The sequence below is a fragment of the Plodia interpunctella genome, chromosome 25 (assembly GCF_027563975.2).
Source record: "Plodia interpunctella isolate USDA-ARS_2022_Savannah chromosome 25, ilPloInte3.2, whole genome shotgun sequence".
Classification (NCBI taxonomy): domain Eukaryota; kingdom Metazoa; phylum Arthropoda; class Insecta; order Lepidoptera; family Pyralidae; genus Plodia; species Plodia interpunctella.
The window spans coordinates 6,207,840-6,229,889 of record NC_071318.1 but is presented as its reverse complement, the minus strand read 5'-3'; the positions used below and the strand labels follow the sequence as shown (position 1 = coordinate 6,229,889).

The following is a 22,050-nucleotide window of genomic DNA, read 5'->3' as shown; positions in this document are numbered from 1 at the left end:
CTGTCTTGTATTGAGAATCACCACCACCGCTTCTTTTTAATTTGAAGTTGATCTGAAGTCTACAAGCATTCCACGCATGTACGGAAACGTTATTTAAAAATGTTTTGGCGGGATTTTTTTTTTCTCTGTCGTTATTTATACGTGAATCACATTTGAAAAATGAGAACATACGATTTGAATAATTTGGTTATAAAGTGACTTGATTGCATTTTACGCTCTGTTACCTTACTTCAGTTAGATTTCCGACTTTTCTTCTTTCTCTATCTTACTTGCTTGTTCATAGTTTCATTGTTGGCTGTGATGCTCCATAAAAATAGATGAAAATGCCGAATATTTGTCTATGATTTTGAACCGGCCTGTCTGAAGTCAAGCCTTTTTAGACCTATGTTATTACCATCGATTGTCAAAACTTGTCAAAATCGCCTCAGATTGCAAGATAATAAATAAATATAAATAAATAAATAAATATATTAGGACAAATCACACAGATTGAGCTAGCCCCAAAGTAAGTTCGAGACTTGTGTTATGGGATACTAACTCAACGATACTATATTTTATAACAAATAAATACATAATTATAGATAAACATCCAAGACCCGGGACAATCAGAAAAAGATCATTTTCCATCATGACCCGACCGGGGATCGAACCCGAGACCTCTCGGTTCAGTGGCAAGAACTTTACCACTGCGCCACCGAGATCGTCAGAGATTCATAAATATTTATACTACTCCACCAAAACAATTAGGCGCATGACAGGAATGCGGTTTCGGCGCCCGTACCTCGTCTCACCTCCCCGCGCTCTCCCTAGTGACGCGCAGTCGTGTACTCGCGCTCTGCAGTTACACCACGTGCTTTCGCGCCTCCTAAAATTTTCGTTGTCAGTTGGGTTTTTGTTGAGTTTGTGTTGTTAATTTTTGTTAAATAATTGTTATTAATTCATTCTGTGTTGTTTAAAAGTCCCGTGTTGTTTTTGTTGTTGATATTTTTTGTTAACCTCATAATGGGTAGGAAAAAAACTATCCGTGGGTCCGAAAGGACAATGATATTAAAAGTATTACATTTTTTTGAGGAAGAAAAGTTGCATGGAATAGCTATTCCAATATCTCAAGTGGAAAAGCGAGTGTGTACGGCTACTGGCATTAGTCGACGCACATTGGCCAGAATAAAAAACGAGGAAAAAGAAGTTTTGGAGAAACTAAGGCTTTCACCACAGCCGGGTACGTCAAGCGAAGCCCCAACAGAGACAGTCAAATTACCCACTCCAGGGAAAAAGCGAAAACAAAAGAAAAAGCTGGAAATTGATGACTTCATGATTTGTGCAATTAAAACAAAAATTGAAAGCTTTTATGACGTGTACAAAGAAGTGCCTACATTGAAAAAAATTTTAAACGTTGTTAAGAGAGATCTTAACTTTCCTGGTCAAAGAGAGACCCTGCGAAAAATTATAACAGAAAGTTTGGGATTTAAATTCAAAAAGTGCTCCAAAAAACGAGACGTGCTCATAGAAAGACCTGAAATAGCAGCGTGGCGTGCACGTTACTTAAGAAGATTAAAAGAAAACGACGACTTGGGCCCGGAAAAAAAACCTGTTATTTTTACCGATGAAACATGGGTCCACTCGCATTACACTGTCAACAAGTGTTGGCAAAGTCAAACGGTCCCAGGCATAAGAAAAAACGATAGTGCTGGCCAACGCTGGATAATCGTTCACGCAGGTAATACCCAATGAGCTGTCTTATTAGGGTTCCATATAATTAATATTTCTGCACGTACGTGATATTCTACTTTAATAATTTAACTATTGTTCATGTCACTACACTGTTTATTAATGTTTATATCTTTGTATTTCAGGAGGAGAGACTGGGTTCGTCGAAGGTGCAGACTTATTATACAAATGTAAAAGTAGTAAAGGGGATTACCACGACGAAATGGACACAGAAAACTACACGAAATGGTTAACCGAAAAACTAATTCCAAATTTGCCACCTAACAGTATTGTTGTCATAGACAACGCGCCCTACCACAGCAAGCAATTAAATAAGCCTCCTACTATGGCCGCTCGTAAACAAGACATGCAGAATTGGCTGAGCGAGAGAAACATTACGTTTGACCCGCGAATGACAAAGGCTGAGTTGAATTATATTATAATTCGCAACCGACCGGAAAAAGAATATTTAGTGGACAAACTTTTAGAGGAGAGCGGTCACGAAGTCCTCAGACTTCCACCATATCAATGTGACCTCAATCCTATTGAGTACATTTGGAACCTGGTCAAACAAAGAGTCGCCGACAAGAATGTCGATCAGTCAGAGAGACAAATCGAAAAACTAGCCAGGGAAGCCATACAATCAATAACGCAAGACGATTGGAAAAAAGAAATTAATCACGTGGACCGGTTACGGAAGGCGTACTGGGAAAAGCAAGGTTTAGAAGACGCAAGAGAGTTAGTCATAAATGTAAATGACGACAGCGATGACAGTGATTTGGAATCACATTCAGATTTTGAAAGAATGTCAGGGATTGAAGAATTAGATTCTGATTAGAACAATTTTTCAAATTATTCCAATAAATAAAGTACATTTAATCAATTAGGAGTTTTATTATTTCCTTTGCACACACAGTTCTCTGTTCCCAAAATAAATAAAGTATAGTTATAATATACACATACTAAGTTGTATTCACAATAGTTACTTACCAGTTTCATACTAGGTATCAGCGAGTCTCGAATATTCCCCTCCCTAGCTACAGTGACGCCATGTTTGCCATGTGCCTAATTGTTTTGGTGGAGTAGTACATATGTGGACATATATTACACAGATTGAGTTAGCCCCAAAGTAAGTTCGAGACTTTTCTTATGTGATAATAACTCAACAACACTGCCATATTTTATGGCATTAATTAATATTATTTCATTCATATAAATAAAAATTACCAGGTCAGTCTGAAAAAGATCATTTTCCATTTTGACCTGGCCGGGTATCGAACCCGGGACCTCCAGTATAGCAGTTCGATTAGGCTAGCTTAGGCTACATAATTATTCGGAAAAAAAAACAGGTACCTATCGAAACAAATATACCTTGAAATACTAAATTTCGTTCTACCCAGCCACAATTAAGGTACACGTAATGTGATTCCCAACCGTACTCGTCACTATGCTAATACCGCCCAATTCTGGAATGAACCGGATCGAACCGGATCGGTCCGGTAAAACTAGTCTGTATGCTACTATAGCTACTAGATGGCGTTAAGTAAAAGTCTTGTGAAAGCCAGATCTGACACCAGTGTAAGCAATAACACACCCGAAAAGAAAGAACAGTGAAACGTGGCCTTTGTGTTTTGCAAATCTTGGCTCTGTCTATGCCGTTAGCGATAAAGACGTGATACTGTGTCTGTATTTGTAAATAAATAAAAAAAACATATTCGGAACCCTCGTTTCATGAATTTCACGCATATATTTAAAAAAATATGTTTAATAAAATTTTATAGGTACATCACAAATATGGAGTTAAAATGAGAATATGCTAACGAGGATAAAATACAAAGGATTTTAAAAAATGCAAATAAAAATATAAAATCCTTTCACATGATGCAATATACGTTGCTTAAATGGCTTCGTTGCATAAATAATATTGTCATTTTGCAATTGTTCAATAAGCCACAATATTATGTTACATTGTCCGAGTTTAATGAACTTTATCTTTATTCTGCACTAGCTGTTTACGCGCGGCTTCGTCCGCTTTAATGCGCTCGGGAACAGTTTTTCCTTCGTGTTAAAATGGAATTGAGATAGTTAAAATATATCCACCCAGCACTTTTATATTCACACAGCGCCATCTAGTTTTTATTGCGAAGTTTATTGTATTAGCATTTAGCGCCACCTATAATAGAATAAAGGGTTTTCGCAAATCCCAAGGCAACAATAGATTTTTCCGGGTAATTATGAAAGGTATCATATATCCTTCTCCATACTTATATATATGCGAAATTTCAAGAAGATTGGTTGAGTGGATTACGCGTGAAGAGGTAACAAATAAACTTACTTTCGCATTTATAATATTAGTGTCTATCCATGACATAGCAGACAAGCTGGTACGGCCACGTCTTGTGTAGACCGGCAAATTACATAGGGAACAAATGTCTGGCTATGCCGCTCTCTGGCCCTGGCAGAAAAGTAAATCCTGAGAAGTGCTGGCTTTTAACATCGTCAAGAATGATACGCGTGACAATGGTCTGACGACTACGGATGCCGACGACCGGGCGATTTGGAGGCGAAAAAGTTGAATAACGGACTCTGGGCTTTAACATTTAATGGCCGAGGAAAACAGAAGGCAGACGAAATAGAGAGAGAGAGAGAGAATTATATTTATGACTAGATGTTTTAATTGGAACTTGTTTATAAAAGTTTTAATAAAATGTACACCGTCTAAAATTGTCCGATATATGTTAATACAAGTATACCAGTATTAAAATTTATCTTTATTGAAGCACGAAAAGAAAAGAACACTCGAAGCGCAAAAGCGTCGTTATATCGAGGATCTAGATGCGATTTTTTTCTAAATTAAAACGTGTTACGGCAAAATTTCTACTAGATATTAAAAGTAGATTGGTTTCGAATATATTTTGCTACATTTTTAGTAAATTTAATCTTAGTTTTTGAATACTTTATAGCAAAATACAATTTGCAACACCTACTTCCAGGTTAGGTTCTTTCGAGTGTGTTAATTGCTAACACTTGTGTGTCAAATCTCAGTTAAATTCCCAAAAGGCATCTGACATAACTTTTACGAATACCTACCGCTTCTAGTGACAAGTAATCGCATACACACTAGTGAAATTACAGTGTTCACCAGTGTGTAGATCTTTACTAATATTATAAATGCGAAAGTCTGTCTGTTACGCTTTCAATAATTATTTCATTTAGTTCAAAACCCGCGTTCAAACATTGGCTACTTATTTTTCAAAAATTACCCCCCGAATGACAAATGGGGATGAAATTAATCGCGGGCGAAGCCGCAGGAGAAATCTGGTTTATATTATATAAGTATATTAATCAGATTGGTATACAAACTTATGTGGCACGCGTAGGATTCGAACTTGGAACCTTTTGATCATTCACTTTCCACCACCGCTTCCTTAGTAAATTCTGAAATTACAGTTTCTATTTTGTGTCTATGTTTTAAACTCGAAGTTTAATAAAATACCTTATTTCAGAAGAATAACTTATGAATAAAACCTTAGTGCATGAATAAATCGATCGTAAAAGTCTCACCACTTTAGTTCGCAGAGTTTTCTTTGCTAAGTTCATAAATATGCACGACAAAATTTAATTTTTGTGAATAAAATCATTTTTTATTATGCAAGACGTAACTTTTCTTCGGGTGTGTTAAATCGACAAGGATATCTCCGAATGGTCTGATATCGAATAAAATTGGCGAGAAACTTGACTTATGTCAGGCTTTAAGCGTGTTGTACCAGTCAACTTTGACGTCGACTTTAACATGCGCACCGACCTGACGTTTAAACAAAATGGCGTACTTTTGCGATTTACATAATTAATGTTGTGATTGTTTGTTTTTCTGCGCATGTCAAATTGAACGTCAAATGCAGACAAACTAACATTAAATGTCTTGAACATACGATGTATATATATATATATATATATATATATATATATATATATATATATATATATATATATATATATATATATATATATATATATATATATATATATATATATTATAATCAGCACTCGGATCACAATCATAACCTGTTTTGATATACCTTTTGACTATGTACATTATGTACTTTTATATATTATTAGAAAGAAAAAAAAAAACATTGTAAGAAACAATAATGCTAAGCCGATCTGGCATGATAGGGACCAACACTGTTCAAATGAGTTTCTTTCGGCATTTCTTCTCAGCAGTGGTCGTTCCGAAATGCCAGTAGTTTCTAGCTTGTGAGAAATAACTATAAATTTAAAGATTGACGAGAAAAAGTGCCTGTGAAGTTCTAATTTCTGAATAAATGATTTGAATTTGAATTTGAATTTGAACATCCTCTCCGTCTCCGTCGTGCTTCCACTTGATTTCGGTGAAGGAAAACATCGTGAGGAAACCTGAACACTGGTTGACAGTTTAAGTTCATTAGTTTGTATGCGACCGCTTGCCACAGACTTTAGACTTGTATAAAATCTTACACTAGGTTAGCATTTGCTTCCGGTGAAAGAAAACATTGGAAATGAGGAAACTTGCACTAACTAAATAGTTTACTAGCGCTTATACGACCAGTTCTCACTAAATTGCTATAGGTAATCGTTATAGTCATGTTAAATGCTAGTGGTTTGAATAAAATCTTGACAATATTGATAGCAATAACAAACTCGAAATTAAAGAAAGAAAAAAAATATTTTAACTAGCCTTTGCCCGCGGCTTCGCCCACGTAAATTTCCCGCGGGATAAGTTATTTTTCCGGGATGAAAAGTAACATACGTCAAACTACAAGTATACAAAATTTCGTGCGCGAAGAGCTAACAAACAAACTTACTTTCGCGTTTATAATAGTTAATACTTCCTAATTATTATAAACGCGAAAGAAACTCAAAAATATTAGACGTCAAAATTGAAAAATTACGCTACTTTGTAGAAAACAAAAGGTAGTTTACTTTGAGAAATAGCTTCCGCTAGGATTGACTACACGAATGTGAAATTTCATTTTGTTTGCTTCATGTGAAATACGTCTACAGGCAATATTGAAATCAGATTGTGACAAATATTTGCAGGGAGAAATGGTATATCCCATACCGGATGCGTATATCCTTATCCCTTACATATTGCAGCTATAGTTCTATGTATATAGGACTAAAGTAATTCCTGCGACATTTTATGTCTAATTAGACAATTATAACCATGCAATCTTAAGCAAAGAGAAACGCGACTGTTCGTATTCCCGACAATGTGTTTTTCTTTAAAATTATTTCGTATTGATTTCCCTTTCATATATAAGCTGTTCGACGAATAAGATTTGTAATTATGAAGTCATGGGAATCGAGTGTGTCATGCTCACTCAAATGGTCAATCTGGTAGTGGTGTCGTGGGCCGGGTCGTGAGGTTCCCTCTATTATGGTTGAGCTACGCGATGGCTGACCCATGCGTCAACTCGTGAACGGGTGCTGCCAGAGGGAACCGGTCTTCTCATTTCTCATATATTTTTATGTAAGTTAATTGTGTTTCACACATATATATATATATATATATATATATATATATATATATATATATATATATATATATTATACTCAGCACTCGGATCACAATCATAACCTGTTTTGATATACCTTTTGGCTATGTACATTATGTAGTTTTATATATTATTAGAAAAAAAAAACATTGTAAGAAACAATAATGGTAAGCCCTTCTGGCATGATAGGGACCAACACTGTTCAAATGAGTGTCTTTCGGCATTTCCTCTCAGCAGTGGTCGTTCCGAAATGCCAGTAGTTTGTAGCTTGAGTAATAACTATAAATATAAAAAATTACGAGAAAAAGTGCCTGTGAAGGTCTAATTTCTGAATAAATGATTTTAATTTGAATTTGAATTTATTTTCCGCGAATCCATACGTGTCAAAGGTTATTTTATTATTATTCTTGTTCAGTTACAATTCCCCAACTAGCTCCACAAAAAAAACTACCACAATCTGATGAAACATGAACAAAAAACCAACACATCCACATTAAACTTTACTATTACTTAGACCCTAAATATACCCTACTTATTTTTCGTAAATATCTCCTATATACAGACATAGTCCAGTTACAGTTTTATTATAAGTATAGAATTATTTATATTTTGACGACCTCGGTGGCGCAGTGGTAAGGTTCTTGCCACTGAACCGAGAGGTCCCGGGTTCGAACCCCGGTCGGGTCATGATGGAAAATGATCATTTCCTGATTGGCCCGGGTAATGGATGTTTATCTATATATGTATTTGTTATAAAATATAGTATCGTCGAGTCAGTATCCCATAACACAAGTCTCGAACTTACTTTGGGTACTGGGGTATTATTTAATCTGTGCTTTGGGGCTAGCTCAATCTGTGTGATTTGTCCTAATATATTTATTTTATTTATTTATAATATTAATAGTATGGAAATACTTTCATTTTCACACTAATCTGTATTTATGTATATCATATAATAAAATTGTAGGCGGGCGGCTGTATATAGGAGATATTAAAGAAAAATAATTATGGAGGTCTTTTTGGAGCTAATAGAAGCCAAAACACGTACGTATGTTTGTACGAGTGTCACGCAAAAACTACTAGAAGGAATTCGATACATTTTTCACACTTTTGTGTAGAGTATGATCTAACTTAAAATCTGGTATAGGTTTCGTCGCGATACAGCGGTTATATACAATACAATAACTTGTAAATAAACGACTCAGATCTTTGATTTTTTGTGTAGAAGGAAAATTCACGTGGACGAAGCCGCGGGCAAAATGCAAGGTAGAAAAAGCAAGTCCTAAAAGTGCCAGCTTGATATTGTCAAGGAAGATATGCGTGCCAATATTCTAACAACTAAATACCGACGTCTATGTGAATTGAGGAAAAAAGTAGGGGAGCGGGCTGAGTTTCGGCGCTCTGTGGCTGAGGATGCAACTGGACAAACGCTCATAGAAAGATGGAAGTATGCATGTACCTAATCCATACTTAATATTATAAAAAGATTTATATTTTTGTTAGTATTGTATAAACTCAAAAATTACTTCGGGTCGATTTTGATGAATCTTGGCACAGAGATAGGCGAAATATGTGACACAGGGTATTTTTTATTATGGTTTTAACCGAGCGAAGCCGGAGCGAGCGGCTAGTAAGCAATTATTTTCGGAAATCTTCCTGTACGATTATATATTGATGTATTTCGTAAGTTCTAATAAAACTTTTTCTGACGCTATATTCTAAACCCACAGGGAGACGAGTAAATCTCCCACTCAGCCAGTTTTAGGGGTCCGTATGTCGAAATGCGAAACCATAAAATGAGAACTTTAGTTATGTAACTGTCGAAACCGTTTTCTCGAGAAGTCTTTAGAATAAATTTTATTGAATTCAACTTTTTTTTATGATTTGACATTCAGTTCAAGTTTGGGCATTCTGCGTGATTTTATTTCGATTATTTGTCTTTGTTAACTTGAAATTTTTTGCATGTGAAATGGCGCAGCATAGAGCAATATTTATACCACACTATATATACACATATTATCTAACTCTGGCGAAATAAATAAATTATTAATTTTTACACCTGCAGGCCTACCATCAACTTTTACGGAACGATTCCAATGCAACTCAGTTCAATTTGGGAACCTAAAATGACTCGCATTTGAATACTAAAAATTAAGTCGATTGAACGAATTTGGAACGCAGATCAGATCAGTTTAGGTTCTCTATTGAATCACATTAAGAGATGATGGCCCTGATCAATTTTATGTGGGGTCTCCTCAAATAAAAATAAAAAAAAATTTTGATGTTACCCGTACAAATAGGAAATTAGTAGTTATAATTTATATTTTATTTAGATTTTAATTAAATTAGCGAACCGAGCCGGCTTCGCACGGTCTAATAAACTGGTTTTTTTTTATATAAAACTTCGTTAATAAATTGTCTATACAAAAGTGACAAACTACATCATAATCCGATGCGTGGCTTAAAAAAATAAAGATTAACAGACAGATGTGGCGGGAGACTTTGTTTTATGTATGTATGTAGTACTTAAAGTAGTACTATAATAGACAGCCCTAACACATGTTTGTGGCAGTTTTAAGTTCAAAATAAATAAAAATCTAAATAAATATTTTTTCCTCGCCAAATTTTGTACAGAACCCTAACGATCTAGTTGCAGTACACACTTGGCCTTTTTATCTAACTGTAGAGAAATTTTATTTATAAAACTGGCTTTTCAAGCTCGACGGTTGACCCAGAAACTGACATCCTTAACAGTGGAGACTATTAAATGAATGAGGAACAGAATTATTACTTGCGGTTTAAAAATTATACATTATTATTTTTAAGGCTGCGTCCGCTCTGAGTAATATACTGAATATTAAAGATGTTTTTGTGAGTTTGAAAAGAAAACATCACGCGTGGGTAAATAAATTGGGCGTACATATTATTTGAGTGTAAATGCTAAATGCCTTCAACAGCCTGCGCCCTGGGGCTTCGATCACTGAATAAAAAGTACCCTATGTTTTATTCCAGGGTAAAAAGTGGGAATTTCTGAATAAAAAGTACCGTATGTTTTATTCCAGGGTAAGGATTCATTAATAATTACAAAGGTACATTATCCAAGATTGCTATAGGCTATATTTTATCTCGAAAATCCTAATAAAATCGGGCACCAGTGCTAAAACCAACCACCAATCGAAAAAAGCGAGAGAGTAAATGAAAACGCAAAATTCCAATCAGTAACATATCAAAATTTTCCAACTCATTAAAATGTTGTTACAACAATGCGATTGAACATTACGGATTACAATTTTACTGAATATTTTCCGATGGAAAGTTTCCGCAAACATAGTTATTCAGTTTTGATTGCCTTTGAGTATTTGCGAAAGGGATCCATGAACTTTAGGGATCCGATTCCATTGGGACTATAGTGTGGATCTAATCCATACTTCTATTTCATTTTGGAAAGTGTGTTTGTTTGTCTCTATTACACAACTAGCGGCTCGTCTCGGCTTCGCTCGGGTGTGACCATAATAAATTATATAATTACCTAAACCTTATTCTGTAATTAAACTATATAAATGAAGAAAAAAAACAGCGTCAAAAGCCGTTGCATAGTTTTAAAGATCTAAACATACATAGAGACAGACAGAGGGAAGCGACTTTGTTTTATACTATGTAGTGGTTGATGTGTTTTGATGTTATTTATAGAGTAAACAAGTTTATTTGTTAGACAAATCGAAAAAAAACCTCGACTTTAAATATTTATTTCGTTACAACTTTTGAACGGCTGAACCGAGCCACATACCTACACAGACAGACACACTTAGCGGTCAAACTTATAAAACCTCTTATTGCGTCGGGAGTTAAAAATATAAGTTAAATTGAGTATTAAATAATATGCTAATAATAATACTAATAATAATAAATAAATAAATAAATAAATAATAAATAAATGAGGACAAACCACACATATTGGGCTAGCCCCAAAGTAAGTTCGAGACTTGTGTTATGGGATACTAACTCAACGATATTATATTTTATAACAAATACATATATAGATAAACATCCAAGACTCGGGCCAATCAGAAAAAGATCGTCTTTCCATCATGACCCGACCGGGGATCGAACCCGGGACCTCTCGGTTCAGTGGCAAGAACTTTACCACTGCGCCACCGAATAAATATAAAATATTAAATAGATTAGTATAAATTATTTATGCCACAGCAGTCTGTAGTGGCGATAGAGCAGTGAGGCAACCATGAAACATAAAAAAGAAACGCTTCATTACGTGTTCACACGTTTTCTCTTCTACACGATGCGTACACGATATGAGAAAAAGGGACGTTAACAACGTACTACGTCACGTAGCACGTTGCTAACGTCTTCTTCTCATCTACGTGTTCGTATGTTTCGTGATAGGCCTTCAGAACTAGACAAACTTTCCTAAGAGAGGTGCAGTCAGTCAGGTTACCGGTCGTAAAATTACAGCCGAATATTAATTTTATTTTAGTTTATTAAATTCATTTTAGTTTAATGATAGGTATTATCATTCATCATACATCAGGAGACCCTTTGAATCAGGAGATAATAACGACAACTGAATAAAAATAGGATCGCAGTCCAATTGGGCCGCACTTGAATTGAATAGTCAAAACATATAAGGAGTATATATTATAGTAAAACTGTAAATGGGATAAACTCGTATATAAGGTCACTGGTATCAAACGCAAAACCTCCTAAAGACTACTTGGGTACATCAAAATAAGCAACTTTTATTCTACGACTTTTCATGAATTAGTGAAGTAGCTTTTTTTTTTCATATAAAATCAATTACAATCTGATTTGCGATTCTACACATCTTAACTCTATGTAATAGCCAAGCAACACGAGACAGTACAGATAACGAACTAATAGAGTAAATTTATTTTTATAGAAACGACATTAAAACTAAAAAAAGGAAAATTTTTGTATTTATTACGTTTAGACAAAGGTCGTAGAACAAAATATGTCAGTCTCTATGCGTACCTTAAGCGCCTTTGGAAAGTTATGCGTTAGATACCAGTGACCCTGTATATATTCCCGCAAAAGGCTAAAACGGATTGAACGCGGGCGAAGTCTCTAGAAAAAGCTAGTGAGTAGAATAAAGAAACTACCACACATACATATAATCACGAAACCTAAAAACAAATACTCCTTTTTAACCCAATAACATCTGAGCATTAAACAATTCTCAAGGAAACCAATTTATGTTCCATGCTTTTCATAGAGAACATTTTTCCTGTAGGGTGGTATTATTCTCCGTCCAGACAGGCCACAATAGCAGTGGGATTTATTGAGTTTTTCCCAGTTTTTCCTTTAATTTAATACCTCCTTTCTAACATAATATCAGTATCATTTGTCGGTGCGTGTGTCAGCGACTTTTTTGGGTATAAAATCATGTCTTATTTTTTTGCTTCTTTTCATGGGATTTTCAACGCGCGTGCGCAGGATTGCAAATATATTTTTACATATCTTTGTATGATTTATATTGATAATAGCAGAAATACTTAAAATTTTAAATATTTATAATTTAAAATGTTATAATTTATATTTGAAAATGTTATTGCAAAAAAATACAAATATTCACATTTTCTACCAGTCAAGAAAGTGTTAAGTACAACGATCTTAAATTAATTATTTCATATGGGTGAGTATTGAATTTTAATCAATTGTAATCCAGATCAAATTTATAATCAAAGTGAATCTATATACATTGCGATTCATAGAAGTATATAATGTACTTCAGCCTAATAACACGCAGTAACGTGTCCAAAAGCAACAAAAAGTGGCTATTAGAAATTATATCATCAATTCACAATATATATATATATATTGTGAATTGATGATATATATATATATATATATATATATATATATATATATATATATATATATATATATATATATATATATATATATATATTCACATGTTTTTTCCACCCTCTTCCTTCTTGGAAACATACCACACAGTAAGTCGGATTTTTGCCAAAACCGAGTTATATATATAGCCATAGTCATAATCACGATAACGAGATCTACATTCGTAACTTACCCATTTGTTTATATGTATTTTAGATCTAAAGTTAACAATTAAAATTTTGCAGTAAGTCAAACATTTTTTTTACATTACAAACAGTACAATGGATACACTTACGGCAAAAGTTGTTATTCAGAGTATCTCGGCATAAGTACAGTACAACTATATCTATAACACTATATACTATAATCTATAACACTTACTAAGTTAAGTAATTTACATACGTAAATTGGGCATGGACCGAGCAAAAAAAAATAAACTTTAAATAATCAAAAACTTGTATGGAAACTTAGCATATATACTGTAAAGAACCCACCTCCTGTGTATATGCTAAATATTCCTTAACATCTGTTAAGGACATTCTAGGAGATACTTAGTATAACAAAATTAATGTATTTTTTGCTTCTTATTACCTACTATTGGTTTCCAATATAAATAATAGATAGGTGATGAGGTTATATTTCATTTAAGGTATCAACCATCATGATGTGATAACAAACATAGGAGTTATTGAAGATTTTCGTACCAAAACTTTAACCGCGTTTTTCTCGAAATCATCTAGAGCCTTCTTACTGCAATTATCCTATTGACGGCAGAATTGTATTATGTATTTATGTTGCCGCCGTAATACATATTGGTAATATTAATAACATTTGATACTATTGGTAATAACGCTTTATAAGTTTGTACTTGAGTTAAATAAAATTCTAATTTATTCTATTTGATTGCGAACGAAATATCAAAAACAAACCCAATACGACTTGTGTAAAATCTGACACACGAAGATAAGATAAATGAGAACAAATTGAATGGCGTCGTGCAGCGTTCCGTCACTTAGTTGAGACGTGAAGGTAATGTTAACGTACAAAAATGGGCTATCAGTACGACGTCCTAAATAAATAGAACGTAGTCTTACTGGCAGAAATTCTATCGTATAAAGCGTTTTATTTATTAGAGAATCCCCCTTGTAGGTATAATCACAGAACAATTTGGTTCTAGAGGTAAAGTTCCGTATTATATATATCGTTCGAAAAGATTCTGAGTGAGCCCTTTTCTATAATTTTTTGTTTTGAAATATATAAGTATAAAAACATAAATAAGACAGATTGTGTTAGTCGCAAAGTAAGTTCGAAGCTGCTTATGTTATGAGATAATAACTCAACGATAACATATTATTAAATTAAATGTTAAAACAACGGGAATTAAACCCGGGACATCCGATGTAGCAATCCACCATATTAACTTTTAAACCACTTTGTCGGCCATAATCTGGTTTTATCTCTATTCACCACTATAATGCTAAAAAGAGATAGAAATATATTCAGTACCGTCAATCCAGCACCAATGCGACACAATGATGATTGGATTTGTTTTGGCGCTATAAATTTACGTAGCTCATAAAAATGCGCAGTGTTTTGGGGTGAGCAAACTTTTTAAAAGGTTTGCAAGATTCATCGCCAATCAACCACATGCCGAGTTAACACTACACAGACGACATTAGAAGAAAATCCACTAGAAAATAAGTTTAGTGTGTTAACTAAATTAATATATACGGAAAATTAACGTAAATGTATGAGTTCGATATTTGTGCTATGGTATGTTACTCAATAATACTAAAATTTTATAAAATATAAACACGTTAAGTACTATGATGTTCCAGAAACCACAATCCTACCAATATTATTATATATGCGCAAGTTTGTAAGGATGTATGTGTGTATGTTTATTCTCTGTTACGCAAAATGTAGAAGCTGTGGTGGTGTAATGGTTATGACGCGCCCGCCTGTGGATCGAAAGGTCCCAGGTTTGAATCCCATGTGCCACATGAGTTTGTATACCAATCTGACTCATATATAGTAGTTTTCATCGACTACCACTTGCTTCCGGTGAAGGAAACCATCGTAAGGAAACCTGCACACTGGTTGATTATTATTAAATTGTGTGTGAAATGGAGAAGGCAATGGCAAACCACTCCATTAATAATGCCAAGAAAGTTGTTGTGTATGTTTAATTCCACGTAATGACCACGACCATGAGGAATACGACTATGGACTATGAAGATCCCGAAATTCCCATGGGAGCGAAGCCTCAGGGCACAATTAGTAAATCTTAATTTCTGTACATACTTCAATGTACAACACAGACATTAACAAGCGAACTACAAAGTTTGCAGAGTTGAGTTCGGTAGTGATACAGGATCAAATAGGTAATTTCAGTTGAGATTAGGTTGAATTTGAAAGTCGCAATCGCTTATCGAAGATAAAGCTACCTATAAGATAAGTTCTTATAAATAAACTGTTTTAAGTGTTTGCAGCATTTATTGAACAATAATGGTGTTGTGTCTTCGACCAGAGATACTTAACAAATTATATAAAAATTGTAAGCATATTTGGATTATGAAACTAAGTTACCAAAAAAAAGGACATAAAAATATTACACTGGTAAGCCCTTCTGGCATAATAGGGACCAACACTGTTTGAATGAGTTACTTTAGGCATTTCTTCTCAGCAGTGGTCGTTCCGAAATAATAGTAGTTTGTAGCTTTGGTAAACATCATTTAATTTAGATTATGACGTAAAAAAGTGCCTGTGAAGGCCTAATTTATGAATAAATGGCCTAATTTATGATTTTGATTTTGATTTACACTTTTCTTTTTTCTCTCATATAAATTGGCTAATGGATAAGTCAATGTTCGGATTATTCCCAGAGTGCTTCATTTTATTGTTTCTAAAAAAATTAATATTCCTTACATTCTTTCCCAAAATACTCCACAGAATTATTATTATTTTTAAATATAATATTTTAGATTCCGATTCTGCTCCACGGATTTTCAAAATTGTCCCCAAAATGCTTCACGGTTAATTTTTTAATTGCTTTATTTTTTTAATTTGCTAGTATCCCGTAACACAAGTGTCGAACTTACTTTGGGGCTAGCTCAATCTGTGTGATTTGTCCTAATATATTTATTTTATTTATTTATTAAAATGATTGAATTATAGAAATGTTCTTCTATTACTGTAAATATATTTGAAAGTCATTATCCATGCACAACTGAGCATGCAAGCAACCTACCCTCTTAGAGGTATTAAGTTTCACATTATTTTGCCCAAATACATAACGTACATTTTTTAATTTTCACATACAATTATGTATATAATGTTTTACGTACAACTATACTATGATAAAATCTCAGATCGTTCTAAACATGGTACGACAGAACAGAACACAAAATTATCCGTCAATGACAGAGCTTTATTTCTGCGTCAACTCTGTTTTACACAGGGCTCTTACACCACCATGTGTGAGATCGAATTCTATACGAGCTAAATATTTGATCACGGAAGATGTTATTGTGTACTCAATGGAACAATTAGATCGTGCTACTATACCTTCTCATCCGGTAGATATCAGAATTTGAATAGAACTAACCAAAATCAGGTTTCAAATTCACATATATTTTGTTTGGTTATCACTCCCGAAGCCCAGGGTTCGGGTAAAAATCAACAATTAAACATTGAAGATTGTCTATGATTACCTAGCTTAAACATATTTTTAATATTTCTCTGACCTTGTCAACCCTATTGCTATATTCGTAAACGTCATGTCAAGTGACTTTAAGTGAATCCACAGCAATAAACACATACGATATATATATATATATATATATATATATATATATATATATATATATATCGTATGTGTTTATTGCTGTGGAATAATATAATGTATATATGTATATATATATATATATCTACTACAAATCCATTCGGTTAGCTACTTCATATTTTCCCTCCAAAAATACATCAGTATCTTAAGATGGAAATCTTTACTTCGATCAATCAAAATTATGATTTATGGCCTTTTGTTTGAAGAAATCCGTGGCACAATATTCACTACTCTACGGTTTTGAAAGTCTTCAATGTTATTATTAATGCCATTCTTTTTTTTTAAAATAAATCAGGATATAAAACAAATCATTCTACTAATTTTTCTTTGCAGAACGGTTCGTTTTTTTTTTTTAAACAAAATGTTTTACTTGACAAAGACGTTAAAACATTGTAAAAAATTGTAATTTTAAAATTCAGTCAGTTATATAAAATTTCACCGTAAAGTGTCTGTGAAGGTTTCCGAATGAATGATTTGATTTGAAAAACGTACTGATTTTATCAACATTTCAAAATATTATATCAATAGGATATTCTGATATGAAAGATCAGTCTTCGTGATTACAGGACAACAAACGAGTTTAATTTTTTTCTTAAAAAACCTTCAAAGATACATTATAACACATTTTATTGTCCATTAAAGCGAAATAAAATACCTATAAAACCTTCGATGCTGGTCCATCGCGAGTCATTACGTTCAATGTCATTAAGAACTTTCTATATGCCCAGTGTATGATGATAATACCTGTTTTCCGGTGTACAAAAAATGTGACCAAAATATGTTTGCACATCATCAAATTCAAAAACGACTGCACGGATTTTCGTGCGGTTTTTAATAGAGATAGATTAATGATAGTGCCAAAAAAAAGTGTGTATTTAATGACCACGACCCTCAGCCTTGAGGGAATACGACAATAAAGACTTTTATCGACCCACGAAAATTCTTATAAATTTAATAAATGCAACTTTAGTCGTGTACGTGGGCAATTAATATAATGAAGAAATTTTCAATATATTTATAAAAAGATTTATTTTATCACGAAATTCCAATTAAATACTTAAGTACTATTTATTTTAGTTTCAAAAAGATTTTTGTTGCCAAAGGTCATAATGATCGAGTGTTCTTTTTTTAAAAGTTGTATTTACTTATTTGTATAAAGATAGTACTTATTACAAACATAGTATATCACATACCAACATAGTATTTTTTTACACAATTTTTTTTTACTAAAAATAATATCTAACAAATAATAAATATATTTTGTAAGTATTAATTATATTTTACTTATTACCTATATACTCGTATAGTAAATACTTCTTTTTCACTTCAAATTTCATAATTCTTCGTGTCGACTTGACTAATTGGACTAATAATAGTTTTAATCAATATTTAAATATTTTTTAAAATAAATTCAAGATTAAATAGCACATTAATTGAAGTAGTAGTATTTATAAGCGCGTAAGAATACTTAAAGTTATATTTGCTGTGTCCATCTGTCCATCTAATCCGAAAATTCAAATAATTTATTCAGAAATGAGATCTGCACTAATAGGCAATTTTTCCCGTCAAATTGTACAATAATAATTAAAAATCGTAATTATAAGTCACTTATGTTATAAGTTAAATGTTTTATATAAAATTCTAAAAAGTCTTAAATACAAATGTGATAATATTTTAGTTTGTTAGTAATAACTTCAATTTGTAAATTAAAATAGCTTTTCCCAATTTATAATCAGACCAGTACATTATTTAATGTAAAAGAATACGTTATTTATTTTGAACCGCACGCAAACGAAGTCGCAGACATAGCCAGTGAAATAAAAAAAAAACAAAAAGTTACTTCAATAAAACACGGCCTATAAAAAATTTACCTAAAAATATCAAACTTACCGATTCGTAATATCACACAAATCACATGTAACGCACAAAAATTGTATTCTCAACTCACAACACTCGAATCGATTACATTTTCGAATTACGATGTACGTTTAATCCTCGATTGTCTTTGGTAACGATTACCATGCAAATGTCTCACTGGTGTATCGGGAACACGATTAATAAGGGAATCACGTATGTCAATTATTCGGTTTCGCGGACGACGCGACGGGACGACCGCTCGCGGCGAGCGATCGCGACAGACTGAATTTGAACCGTGAAGGGTAGCAGTTTCTCGTCTTGATGTGCATTTCAGCTGCATTTACCCTATTGGTAATTATACAGATTCACTCAGTCTCTGCATAATATTGCGTTCAGGGCTTCGTTTTTTTAACCCCCGACGAAAGAAGGAGTATGTTTCTTTGTGGCATCATAGCAGCCAATCATCTGAAACGAATTAGCTGAATGGTGGTGGTGTAATGGTTAAGACGCCCGCCTGTAAATCGGAAGGTCTCAGGTTCGTTATCCTCCTCGTGTCATATGAGTTTGTGTATACCAATCTGACACATGTATAGTAGTTTTCATAGATCACTTGCTTCCGTTGAAAGAAACATCGTGTGGAAACCTGCACACTGATGGACAGTTTAGATCACTAGTGTGTAAGCGACTACCTGCCACTAGATGGCGGTAAGTAGTCGAAAAAAGTCATGTCAGATGCCTTTAGGCGACTTGAATAAAATCTGACACTAGTGTTAGCAATAATATTATGAGCTGAATCGATATTATGATGAGCTGAATCGATTTTAATTTTTTTTAAGACAATTTAATTGAAAGAGCGATAGTTAACTGTTTTGTAAAATGGGTGTGCATCCGTTTAGAAACCGTCAGCTTCCAAACCAACATAGGAGTCGGGTGTTTCATAAATCGTCCGTCCCGTCTTCGCTCGAGTAAAACAATAAATTACACCCCTAAACCTTCTTCAGAAATCACACTATCTATTAGTGGAAACCGCATGAAAATCCGTGCAGTAGTTTTTGAGTTTATCGCGAACAGATTTTGTTTTATAATATGTTCTAATTAAGTTTATTAGTAATTATTCTTAAAACGAAAAGTCTATTGATACAATTTCTGACAAGTGTGGCTACGCTTATGGCTTCGTCGTTGTCCTTATTTAGGTCCTAGAAACTGGGGCAGTTGGGACGAGATAGCAGTCGAACCAGCACTGCAGTCAAACAGGCCATGATCTGACGTTGTGGTTGCATGTCGGCGTTCGGAGCTGTGACGCCGTAAAGCCCGGGGATCAGTTAACAAACTTTGAAATGTTGTCCGATTTTACGCCAGCCTGTCTGACCTATAAGCTGTCAAAACGTATGTCTTGGTCGCTTCGCACGACACTTCCACGGGGTATAAGGAGTGGTTCTATTCTAATGATAGACACACAGCCAAGGCAGATATAGGCAACAATAGCCCTCCCAAAGAAGTGGTTGACAGCAGGCGGGCAACCGATTGTAAAATAAAGCGAATTTTCAATATTAAGGTCACACCGAACCTGTTCTTCGCGGAGTCACAGCTCCGAAAGCAGCCGAGAATATGCGGAGATGAGCGAGAGACATTGGAAAATATAATTTCTTTTTAGCTCTAATATTCGTAAGGCCCGGAATTTTGTGTTAGATTGACCTTTGCGTATTTATTTATAGAATGTTTTAAAAATGAAGGCTGTCATTTTTGTGTTAGCCGGTGGGTAGCTAAAAACAAGAAATATTGTTGGTATGTTTTTTGAGAAAATAACTTCTATTTTCGGGAATACTTGTAGGGATTCAAGCAATCGCACAACAAACAACGTTAATCAAATATATTTTACTACTAGCTGTGCCCCGTAGGTTCGCTTCCTACGCTTATTCTGTATTAAATTATACCCGTGTACCAAATTTTATAATAATCATGGATTTAGTGTTTATTTATAAAACGACAATTGTAATCAACCATAAATCACACTATCCATTAAAAAACTCCCATCAAAAACCGTTGCGTACCTAGTTTTAAAGATCTGAGCATGGCACGTTTTCACGTTTTATTCTAAAATTAAATAATATTTACCAAAGCTACAAACTACTAGCGACTTCGGAACGACTGAAACTAATTTAAACAGTGTTGACTGTTGGTCCCCCACGCCAGGAACCAAAATTATAGTTATTAGCATGAATAGAATGAATGAATGAGTATGTAGAAACATGTAGCTATAGAGTAATAATAAAAACATAACCTCTTTCTTTCACCGTAGCTGGCAAAAAGTGGAACAATCTTGGCGTTGTTTTTATTTAGTCCACAGTCAAAAGGCCGCTTGCCAAGTGTTAACTGAGTTAAACTGAGTTAAACTCAGTTTGTGAGACAATAAGATCGGGAACATCTTTGCGTGTCTATTAAACAATTCTTTTATTATGCTTTTGTTTTTGTGAAACATTTCGGAACATTCTAAGACATATTTTTAAACACGACTGCCGAAAAAGGAGTGTTTCGTTTTCAAGGTTTATGTTTGTACTAGCTTTTGCTCACAAATTTGTATGTGAGTAATTTCAGGAAATTCACATATTTAAACTAATATAATGAGAGTATATTTTTAGCACAAGATGACATACATTCATTGAGTGTTTTAAAGAGAATCACAATGATTTTCTTACTGACAATAGTCGTGAAGGATTACAAACAAGGTACTTAGACATCGAGTATAAAATGAAACCTAGCTATTTATTGATTACTGTTATAATTTGAGTTAATTCCATCATAATTTTGAACGCCTCATCGCATAACGAAATATAAAGTACCATAACAGAACCACTGGTGATATCATAGACTGTGTGAAGTCGTAATTAAATTTAAATAACGGATTATTCATATTTATATTATATTGTAAACCCGCCCCGGCTTCGAACGGGTGCAATATTGTGCATGTTAACATTATACAACATATATACAAACATTTGACGACCTCGGTGGCGCAGTGGTAAAGTGCTTGCCTCTGAACCGAGAGGTCCCGGGTTCGATCCCCGGTTGGGTCATGATGGAAAATGATCTTTTTCTGATTGGCCCGGGTCTTGGATGTTTATCTATATATGTATTTGTTATAAAATATAGTATCGTTGAGTCAGTATCCCATAACACAAGTCTCGAACTTACTTTGGGGCCAGCTCAATCTGTGTGATTTGTCCT

At 33.9% G+C, this 22,050-nt stretch overlaps 2 protein-coding genes across 2 annotated transcripts in view; one reads left to right on the top strand and one right to left on the bottom strand.

Moving 5' to 3' along the window:
• Window positions 1-19,103, bottom strand: part of LOC128680734 (uncharacterized) — a 118,610-nt gene extending 99,507 nt beyond the window's left edge. Inside the window, exon 1 of the mRNA XM_053764086.2 lies at window positions 18,859-19,103. The gene's annotated coding sequence lies outside the window, so the exon portion shown is untranslated. The remainder of the gene's footprint in view (window positions 1-18,858) is intronic.
• LOC128680732 (uncharacterized) lies at window positions 717-2,632 on the top strand. The gene is made up of 2 exons (XM_053764085.2): window positions 717-1,717; window positions 1,854-2,632. Exons 1-2 carry the CDS (start codon window positions 1,003-1,005, stop codon window positions 2,543-2,545), a joined length of 1,407 nt encoding a protein of 468 aa, XP_053620060.1. The 5' UTR covers window positions 717-1,002; the 3' UTR covers window positions 2,546-2,632.
• Window positions 19,104-22,050: the final 2,947 nt, after the last annotated feature.

Bases quoted from the DNA above. Each gene is read 5' to 3' on its own strand.
- LOC128680732 (XM_053764085.2), top strand. From the start codon at position 1,003: ATGGGTAGGAAAAAAACTATCCGTGGGTCCGAAAGGACAATGATATTA. The intron at 1,718-1,853 runs GTAATACCCAAT...TTTGTATTTCAG, and splicing joins CTGGATAATCGTTCACGCAG to GAGGAGAGACTGGGTTCGTC.